The sequence below is a fragment of the Salmo salar genome, chromosome 14 (genome assembly GCF_965601325.2).
Source record: "Salmo salar chromosome 14, fSalSal1, whole genome shotgun sequence".
Classification (NCBI taxonomy): Eukaryota; Metazoa; Chordata; class Actinopteri; order Salmoniformes; family Salmonidae; genus Salmo; species Salmo salar.
In genome coordinates, this window is record NC_138304.1 from 17,165,168 (window position 1) to 17,176,622 (window position 11,455).

An 11,455-nucleotide genomic window follows, 5' to 3' on the forward strand; every position below is an offset into this window, starting at 1 on the left:
AGGGCATGGTTGTCTATATCGATGATATTCTGATATATTCCGCTACCCGCGCCACGCATGTGTCCCTGGTGCGCAAGGTGCTTGGGAGATTGCTGGAGCATGACCTATACATCAATGCTGAGAAGTGTGTGTTCTCCAAACGAGCCGTCTCCTTCCTGGGTTATCGCATTTCCACCACGGGGGTGTGGATGGAGTGTGACCGCGTTAAGGCCGTGTGTAATTGGTCTGGCTCTCGACCCGGAACCTGCCCCTCCGCTTGCCCTGCCGGAAGCTGGGGCCGCAGTGTGTGGGGCCCTTCAAAGTCCTGAGGAGGATAAACGAGGTGTGTTATAGGTTACAACTCCCTTCTTATTACCGTATTAACCTCTCGTTTCATGTGTCTCTCCTCAGGCCGGTGGTAGCTGGTCCCCTGCAGGAAGGTGAGGTGCCGGAGGTCCCGCCGCCCCCTCTGGACATCGGGGGCTCCCCGGCGTACAGCATAAGGGCCATTCTGGACTCGAGACGGCGGGTGAGGGGCCTGCAGTACCTCGTGGACTGGGAGGGGTACGGCCCGGAGGAGAGGTGCTGGGTACCGGTGGAGGACGTCTTGGACCCGTCCCTGTTGAGGGATTTCCATCGCCTCCACCCGGAGCGCCCTGCGCCTCGCCTTCTGGGTCCGCCTGCTCTTTGTGCGGGATTATTATCATTGTATGCTGTGCGTGGTTACACGCTGTTTGTTGCACATTTTTCAGTGGTGCGTATGTTTGCGCAAGCTGTGTTTTGTCCCTTGTGTTTGGGGCACTTTTGTTTGTAGTGCGCTCTGTGCGCTGTTTGGGTTGGCTTGTTGTTTGGTCAGTGTGCCTATTAAAGCCATTACCCTGAATCGCTGTTTTCCTGCACTTGATTCCTCGTCAGCAAACACCCACCCCATTACAGTCAGGAATTGTGAAAAACTGAGTTTAAATGTATTTGGCTAAGGTGTATGTAAACTTCTGACTTCAACTGTATCTACTGCTTGGATAATTCCATGTGAGCAATTGGTTTAATCTCATTCTTTAATTTACATTTTTGGTTGAGTTGGAGACATGAATCCAACATATCATTTTTATTAACTTGTCGACTCTTTATTTTTTAATTGCATTTCAAAAGTGACATTGAATTGTGTTTGGTTGTCAAATCAACAAAATATCAACATTTGAAGTAGATTTACTTTATGTTGGATCGTTCCATCTATTCCACTGACTTAGTCTGGCTTTAATTCCAGAATTGTCTACAAATTAATAATTGATATGTTGGATTCATGTCGCCATCTCAACTAAAAATCTAAGTTAAAGAATAGGACTAAATCAAATCAAACTTTATTAAAAGTGCTTTTAAAATTTAATTGGATTTGATTTAGTCCTATTCTTTAACTTAGATTTTTTGTTGAGATTGAGACGTTAATCCAACATATCAATACATATAATATAATAATCACCCCTAAAACCTGTAAACTCAGGAGTTGTTTACTTCACATACAGTATCTTTTACTAGTTTACAGTTTTTATCACATTTCTTCCACAAAATGTACCATATACGTCAGAGGGAGAAAGGGGGTCTCCGTTACCAGTCTCTTTCTTTTTCTAAGCACTCGCTTCCTCTTTTTGTGCTAATGTCATCATGATTTTTTACATTCAAGTTGCTTTGAGGACTGTTAGCGTGCTTCCTATATGATAATGGGGCTATTGCGAAAGGACACCATATGTTTCTTTATGCTTGTTCCTATAGGTGTATGCCGTATAAATAAGAATGTAAAAACTGATGTAGAACAAAAGATGTAGCCCCACCAGCCACCAAACTCACCCAGCTCCGACTCAGTGATCACAGCGAACAAGGACAGCTCCATTGTTCATCTGTCATCTCACTTTTATATTCATATATTCACACATGTCATCCAGCTTGACTCTTTAACAGCATCTGGGCACTGAGCCCATGGGTGGAGGTGCCATGGCCCTTCACATCTGTCTGTGAGTCTGAGGAATGGCTGTGTGCCAAGGCTAGGAGCCATTAAACTACTGTACCGTACAGAGCAGATTAAGGTTAGGTTTGTCATGGTAGTAGGAGACAGACGACCTGAAGAGTTAGACATGTTACTCAGCCCTCTGGAATAGTTTCACAGGCAGTCTATTAATAACCATTTATGCTCTGAAGAGAATGAGTCAGTTAATGTTCAAGAGGTCAGCCCCGTGTGGTTAGTCTGTAGACTCAACAGTCCGTGACAACTTAAGTACATTGAAAATACAGTGATGAGAAGGAGTGGGACGGAGTGAGTATGATTAGGCATATCGAAACAGAGACTGAATTTATAAAAGGATTTTTCGAAATGATGGAGAAACAGAGATATTAACAAAGCAAGCGACAGGCGATTGGACTCATGCCACCCGTGGAATTTGAAACCCCAAAGGCTCATGGGACAGCTGTGAAAATAAATCTTCACATGAAGTGGAGTTTGAGGGAGAAAATATATCAGATATTTTTCTATTCGACCACAGAGACAAGTTAGGTAACTGGGGTGGAAATTAGGGAAGATTGTGGCTTGTGGAAGGATTTAACAAAGTCTGTGACATTCACAATATGCTGTAATCGAATTACCACCGGTCCATATAAAATGATCATCTGTTACATTAGAATAAACGTACACATTTATTATTAAAGAAACATTAATCCCATTGAATAAACATGAGTGTAATGTATGTACTGTGCAGTGTTTATATTTCATGTGGTATTAGCATAGTTTCTGTATGGCAAGTATTGTCACGACACCTACGGAAGGTGGCGCCCCTCCTCGCCCGGGCGGTGCTCGGCGGTCGTTGTCGCCGGTCTACTAGCTGCCATCGATTTATGTTTCACGTTCTGTTAGTTAGGCCTAGGTTAGTTGCGCACCTGTTTTGTGTTAGTGGTTAGTGGGGAAGGATATTTAGGCTAGCTAGTTAGGTTTGTTGTTTGTGCGGGATTGTTCGTTTGTTCAGGGTGTGTTTTGTTACGATGTTCTGTGGTTTGCCTTTTGGAGTTACGTTATTCGTTTTAGGCTGCGTCCCTGGTTACGTTCTTTTAGGGTGGTGCGTTTCTTTCTGCACACCTTGCACTCCATACCTTTTTGCATATTTTCCGTGTGGATATTTTATTAAATTCATTCACGGAATCATTCTGTCTCCTGCGCCGTTGTGACAAGTATGGAGATTGTTGTGGTTTTGGCAGGCTTTCCCTCCTTCTCTGAGCACTTCCTTTATTTTAAATTTTAAATGTTTGGTCATTTTGCAGAAGCTCTTATCCAGAACAACTTACATGCATTTTCTTACTGCAAATCAAACCCATAACCCTGGTGTTGCAAGTGCCATGCTCTACCAACTGAACCAACCGTCCTGTCGGTCTGTAGAGATAGACATTTCAAATAAAGACAGACAGGAACCTTGGGCAATGTGTGCAAGACTTGTTGAAGGGACTAGAGAGATTGAACAACCGTGAAAAGAACCAGACTCATGAGGGGATGCCCATTCTATGGCTGGCATATGGCATGATTGCATCACAGTCTATTTGGGTTGTTGGGAATTTTTTTTAAGCATAAAGCTCAGTTGCTCACATCGGGTGGCGGGTATATTACTTTTCATGTAATAGTGCAATGGAAATCTACCTGATTACTTTACGAAAGGACTCAGTCATGCCATGAGTTTTGTGCCAGTGACAAATCTAGGGTAAATGACTTCCTGGGTGGATTCTAGTCAGCACAACGGATATTGGGGAAATTAAAGTTTCATTTAATGACAACATCTTAGTCCTAGATACACAAACGATTACATTACCCAAAAGTCTTAGCTGGACCAATGAACAACATTGACAAAACGTTAGCCGCCACGTCCCCCAAGTCCTCTCTTTACTATAACACATCTATACAGATGTCATCTCTTCCTCTGCTTATGGAAGTCATCACTGAATGGTTTGTTCGACGGATTAATAGATGAGGTACTGCTTACATGACATATTACTGCACTGTCGAACTACTCACACTGCCTACACCCCAGGAGTTAAGATGTTTAATCCACACACTTTGCCATTTAAGACGTCGTAGGCCACCAGACCCAAGCCTTTTCAAGCTGGGATCGATTGGCAGAGCCACACATAGATCCAAAATAGAAACTGTTTATTTAATCATTGTCTGCTTGACCACAATTGCAAACTTCCCAAACTGTATGCATATATTTTTTTAGGAACTAAGTCGGGCTTCAACCTACTCTTAAATGTTGTAATGGAAGAATGCAATTTTGTAATTGGGTAGTGCATCATCAGTTCATCTTGTCACTGCAGACCTCGGTGAGCTATTTATAACTTGTCAGAAATATCCAGATCAACTAGTCCATGTCAGCTAACGTTTTTTTTAGCTAGGTCTTTTAGCCCATTGATTTTGTTGTAATGTTTGAGTCATTCAGATATCACACGAACACACAGAAGACATAGCACAATGTAGAATTGCAGGAAATTAGCTTTATTAACTGCAACATCTTCTCTCCACTCCATGGCAAAATGTGTAGAATTGCAGGAAATCAGCTTTAAACCTGCAAAATGTTCTCTCCGCCAACAAGAGGGATGTGAACAGTTTTTGTCATCAACCATAGAAATAGACGTGGCACTCGGGCACCCCTTCCATCCCCAATGAAAAGGTTTGGGAACCACTGAGACTACACCTCTGATTGCATTGCATTTCATTGCAGTTATTTGTTATGAGGGTTCATTCAGTGACGACTGTTCTACAGATTCTGATCATGACCATTAACTGTCTTCGCTTATGGTCAATGCAAATATTTGATTATTTTCACATACTCCATACTCTGAATCTTCACCATTTGGAAGTGATCCATGTTTTAGCTCACCATGACCACTAATTAATTCCCACAATAAGATGTATTACTCAGCAGTCCAGGTCAGCCAGAAGGAGAGGAGGGTGTGGTGGAGTACTAATCATTTGGCATAAAGTCCATTGCTTAGTGATCATACTGTTCTCTCAAACAAGGGTGATACTGGGTCCCATACTTGTCAACTATCTTAAAACTGCTAAGCCTAAATCAAATCCTTTATTGAACCAAATGCAGGAATCCCTGAGGGAAATATGAAATGGACCCACACTGGAGACATCCAGTAAAATGAAACAGTGCTCTTTTGTGTCCATATTCATATTTGACAGGAAACCTCGTTCAACGAACAGCGGAGGGTTGCGGAAAAGTTGTACCGAGGACAGCTAATGCCAAAGGTCTCCAGCTGGAGACACATGTTCGTTCCCTGCCCACCACACTACCGGTCAGACTATCCTCCATGAGTTGCATGTTCTTGGAGATGAGAATGGGAAACCCCAGTTTTAGATATGAGTTGAAGTCAGTCTAGTGATGTGTAGCTAATTGTCATTGTTAGTGTTATTAATGCATTATAACACCTTGACTAACACAATGTGTTTTCATTGAAAAGGATTGTAAATAAACTGTCTGTCAGTGTTTTGTTGAGATTCATTTTGGATTACCTCTGCGCAGAAAGTAAGGCGGGGTTGCAAAGCTACAAAATAATTATTTATTTGACACATTACACAGTTAGATCAGTAATGCTGATGGAAGTCAAGCACTGAATGTAACCATTACAATACTTATTTCAAAGGTCATTAGTCAAAGGTTGAAGGTCAATAGTAGCTCAGATCATATGAACCATTCAATGAAATGGCTGATTGAAGTGGAGTAAGTATAATTGGTTAGCGCTATCTGGTATGCTTGGGATGTCCCTAACCTAAACCCTAACTTTAACCCCTGCATTTACCCTAATCATAAACCTTACCTAACCTTAACCATTTAAAATGTCAACTTCAATGGGGGTGTCGTCAGAGTTGGGACGTCCCAATGATCCCATTTAGACTTTTCCAAATAGAATTGTTCGAAACGGGTCCTCATCAAGACTGGTCTAATTGGAGTAAAGCGAAATGTCTTCCTCAGTCTTCCAGAAAATCATTTTTCAACTCCTACTGTTTTTACACAAGAGATTATGATGTCATATTTCAGTCGGGGGAGAGGGGCTGCCTGGGAAAGTAATTATGGATGGAAAAAAGACATGGAAACTCTGAGGAGCTACTTTTCACCCTTAAAGGGTCACGTAAACCCATCCAGGGAAAGTTTGAGAACGATACTGTATTTTCAAATATACCACAAATGATAATATATGATGTAATGTCGTATTCAGCATATTGTGAAATAACAGTGATGGCATAGCAGAATTGGGAGTAATCAACAATAAATGATCCATTCTAAATGTTATGGTATGTGTAAATATACCCACCATTCATTCTCTCAATATGATCTGATAGATTGATCCGATTGGATATTCTCCACGTCCAAAAATCAAACATACTTCAAAAAGATATCTAAATCTATAATTGCTGTGGTTGTCGTAGATTTGTAAACAATACCCTATCAATCAAACCAATGGTAGAAGATATGCATAGTCTGTAGGTTGTGTCAATGCAGGTACACCAGTCTCTCAGTCCATCTTTTCACTTAATGCTAATTCACCATGCTGAATTTCGAGCTTATCCACTCACTCTCTCAGGCACTAAATCACCCCCTTATGGCAACATACAAAGAAATATGTCACAGGTTGGGTACTTGTACACTTAACTGAAGCTTGTAGCCTTCATTTATGTTAAACATTTAGAAATAATGAATTCATTTAGTGTGAACAGGACTTTTTTTATGCTGCCAAATTGCTTCGGATTGAGTGTACGCTCAGAAATAATACAATTTTTCACAACCCATTTTGCAAGTGCTTGGGTCTGCTAAATGATTAAAATGTAAAATAAAAACAAATATTTCTTTATATAATCATTTAGAATATATATATATATATATATATATATATATATATATATAATGCATAATAGTCATTTATAGTTAACATTTTATATAACACTGAAAGTAATCATTCTAGTTATTTAAAGAACACAAAATACAGCTTCAAAGACGACTCCAACAAATCCAGACGTTGACTCAAATTTCCATGAGCTCTGATTGTCTCCATTTCAGGCCGCCGCTACAACGTTGCCATGGCAAGCCACAGGTATAGTTGCTTGTCCATCATCCGGTTTACCATATATGGACTTCGACAGATTTCACGGGCAGCATGCTCAGCCAGTGACAAATCGCAATGCTCTTCCAGAAATTTTAAGGGAGGTGGAGCTATTGTTGAATAAGTCACTCTAAACCCCGTCCACTCGCGAATTCAGAAATTATATAAAAGAGGGGCACCAGCAACACTGTGCAGTTATCTGACAACCTTTGATGACTTATTAGACGAACAGCAGCTACACGCGGTTCACCTGGGGGAGAAAAAAAAATCGATGTTCGCAATTCGCATTCGATAGTAAAGAGGCTACTGGGACAATTTGGATTATCATAATGGAGGATGTTAGGACTTTCCTTCACTTTGGAGTTTTACTCTCATCGGTACTATTCACAACTGGAGCAGCTGGTAAGTTTGACCGTTTGATAATCAGTTGCAAAATTACTCAGCCCTGCGGCTCAGAGGAAAAAATGTAAAATATGTGTATTTAAATCCATATATGTAAGCTATAGATCTTAATTCATCTTTAGGCTAAAGTCCTACTTCGTGGATGATATCTTTTTTTTTTCTTCTGCTTTATCAATATAATGTAGCACATCTACGTTGTGGAGAACAGATAACTAGATAATCATGGCTTTTATTCTCCTGGGTTGCAGGTGAAGATTATTTCCCTGAGGCAATGGATGTTCAGTGGGTGTCCAATAACTTCAAGACTATTCTAACATGGGGCCCTGAGCCTACCAACTACACATACACTGTTGAATTTTCTAGGTAAGTAGCCTGCATCATATCGCAGCATTCTCACTCTGCACTGTTCATCACATCACTATTGCTACACAACAACAACAAAAACATCCCGTCAGCACAAACAAATGGACCACTTTCTGGGTGAATATTTTACTATATGTCAACAGAATGCCAACTTAAAACTGAGTGTACGACCTACAGTGCCCTCCGTAGTTATTGGGGCATGAAGCATTTTTTTTCTTCTTTTGGCTCTATACTCCAAGTTTGGATTTGAAATCAAACAATTACTATGTCGTTAAAGTATAGATTCTCAGCTTTTGTTTGTGTACATATTGGTTCCACCAATTAGAAACGACAACACTCTTTATTCATAGTCACCACCATTTTAGGGGACCAAAAGTATTGAGACAAATTCACTTATGTGTAGTAAAACGTTTAGTATTTGGTCCCATATTCATAGCACGTAATGACTACATCAAGCTTGGGACTACACATTTGTTGGATGCATTTGCTGTTTGTAGAAATGAATGGTAAATAATGTATTGTGTCATTTTGGAGTCACACTTATTGGTAAATAAGAATAGAATGTTTCTAAACAGTTCTGCATTAATGTGGATGCTACCATGATTACGGGTAATCCTGAATGAATCGTGAATAATGATGAGTGAGAAAGTTAGACACACAAATATCATATCCCCAAGACATGCAAACCTCTCATTACAATAACAGGGGAGGTTAGCATTCTCACTCATCATTATTCACGATTCATTCAGGATTATCCGTAATCCTGGTAGCATCCACATAATGTAGAAGTGTTTAGAAACGTATTCTATTCTTATTTACAATAAGAGTGACTCCAAAATGACACAATACATTCATTTCTATTGGGCACAAAATAATCTGAAACACAACCAAAACAAACAGCAAATGCAGCCAACAAATGTGTAGAGTCACAAGCTTGATGTAGTTATTGCATGCTATGAATATGGGACCAAATCCTTAACTTTTTACCACTGAGTGAATTTGTCCCAATACTTTGGTCCCCTAAAATGGGGGGGGGGGGGTCTATGTATAAAAGTGTTGTTATTTCTAAAATGGTGAAACCAATATGTACAAAAATACCCTAAAATAAAAGCTGATAATCTATAGTTTAACCTCATAGTAATTGTTTGATTTAAAATCTAAACCTTTGGAGTATAGAGCCAAAAGAAGGGGGGAAAAATGCTTCAATGTCCCAATAATTACAGAGGGCACTGTATACCTAACACCCAACTACACACTACCACTTCATTCATTTGAAGTGAATGACAGAAAAGTACAGTTCAAGGACTCTGACTGATGGACTGTGTTTTGTTCAGGGTTGGTAAGGACAGACAAAGGAACCCTCACTGCATCCGGAGCTCGAGGACAGAGTGTGACCTCACCAACGAGCTGCGGAACCTGCAGGAGACTTACTCTGCCGACATCCTATCAGAACCCCTACCCGGCGTTACCTCTGACCTTGTGGAGTTCCCCTACACCCGAGCCGAGAGGTTCAGCCCTTACAAACACAGTGAGTGTTATCACATTATTCATCTGCCCTAAATTGCATTGTCTTATAGTACAATTTTTCTAGGTCATTCATTATTTACATTGTTATTGTGTTGTACAATAATTACATTATAGAATTATTATATTAGAAAGGTTCATTTCGCTGGGTATTTTTTTTAATCAAATACTTCATTGCTGTGTTAGTAACGGTATTCAAATTAAGGCTACGGTGCCTAACTTGCATCCTCTTCTCAGCTAAAATAGGAGGACCCGCTTTCAAGATTGTGCAGAGCGAAGACAAGACCAAGATGACGCTCCACATCCAGGACCCTCTCACTCCCCTCTACAAAGATGACCAGCTGTTAACGATCAGAGACATCTTCAAGAACGACCTGAAATACAGAGTCGTATACAACAAAGCTGGGAGCACAGGAAAGGTGAGTTGAACAGTCAGACATACAGTCATTGTAAATGCTTTTGAGACTATACCGGTCAAGGGAGGACTGGCCATAGGGCAGTTCTGGCAAATACCAGATGGGCTGGTCCATTTCTACCTCAGTGGGCAGGTTTAAATTGAGGGGTTTGCCCAAAATTACAATTATATGGCTAATAATGGGGGCCTGTAGGCAAAATAATTGCCATTGTGGGGACCTGGACGGAAGGAATTGGCCAGTATGTTAAATGCCCAAGCCGATTTTTGGTCCCAGTCCATCCCGGATACCTGTCGATTCCCTCCAATGACAACACAAACAGTGTGTAACTTGAAATAATACTAAACTGTAAACTCCTGTCTACAGAAAGAGAAGATGTCAGACCTGAGAAATGTAGAGCTGACCAATCTGGATAAAGGACAGAGCTACTGCTTCATGGTGGCAGCATATATCCCCTCTCGTTCTGCACAGAAGAGACTGGGAGATTGGAGCAAGGCACAGTGCTCACCCAGAGAGGGCAAGACCATCTTTGAGGGTAAGTGACCCCACAATGCAAAACACATGTGTTAGGGGTGAGGTGGAGAGAATTGAAGAAGGGTGAAATTCAGTGGATTCAATTAAATGTGTAGGGGATTGAGTAACTACAAAAAAATATTGTTGATAAAGAAATTGCAATGTGGGCAAGTTAGAATAGTAATTTTTACTGTAGGCTACAATGCTTAGCAACTTCAATTAAATGATCGTGTTAAATAGAAAATGTTTTCTTTCCTCAGAATTCAGCTTTGGTGTGATCTCGGGTGCCATTGGCATCATGCTGGCTATATTCATCATCCTCATCACTCTCACCGTGGTGTGTTGCAAACGCTGCTGCTGCAAAAAGACCAAAACGGTGGACAAGGATAACCTGCAGATGAGTCCAGTGTAAAGGTGTGTGTGATGGTGCTACCTGACCAACCCTTTCAGAGGGAGGAAGCTATGCTCCCAATAATCTAGCACAAATGTCAAAACACTGGAAAATGTGAAATGTTAGCATTGTCTTTTTTAAATGTCATTATGAGCTGGTTCTTTTAAATGGCAAGATAATTTTTTTACATTACTTATTTATGTTTTATACCAATGTTGAACAAGTACATTTGATTAATACATGTTATTTTTGCCACTATGTATATAAGAAATTTAATAATTTATTTCAATGTTTTATATGTTAAATGTGTATGTCTCTAAGATGTATTTTCTTATATGTTGATGATGTGTAGTTCATGTTGAATAGGATTCATCCATGTACTGTGCTGTTGAAACATGGATTTGGTACTTTTGGATGAGAGGAAGGATAGTAGGAAAATTATTACTTGTGATCACTTGTGCATTCTAGTACTTTTTACAATTAAATTCAGATGTATTCAATTCTCATTTGTCTTTCATGTAACAATATCCATGTGAGGGAACTTTGCCATAACAGTGCCATCTGGTTTGCCTTAAAATGATCTATCATACTTATATCAGTTTCAAACATGATTTGAGACAAGAGGAAAGCATTTTCATAGAGTGATTGATTGTAGCTCAATGTCTGCTTATCAGCTTATGACCTAGTAAGCCATGTGGAATACCCAGGCAGAGGGGTAACATCACAGTGCCAGAGACCT

At 40.3% G+C, this 11,455-nt stretch overlaps 1 protein-coding gene across 1 annotated transcript; it reads left to right on the forward strand.

Annotated features, from left to right (window-relative positions):
* Positions 1-7,262: 7,262 nt before the first annotated feature.
* Positions 7,263-11,216, forward strand: LOC106568893 (tissue factor). The gene is made up of 6 exons (XM_014139680.3): positions 7,263-7,512; positions 7,761-7,875; positions 9,210-9,403; positions 9,637-9,818; positions 10,179-10,347; positions 10,586-11,216. Exons 1-6 carry the CDS (start codon positions 7,440-7,442, stop codon positions 10,735-10,737), a joined length of 885 nt encoding a protein of 294 aa, XP_013995155.1. The 5' UTR covers positions 7,263-7,439; the 3' UTR covers positions 10,738-11,216.
* Positions 11,217-11,455: the final 239 nt, after the last annotated feature.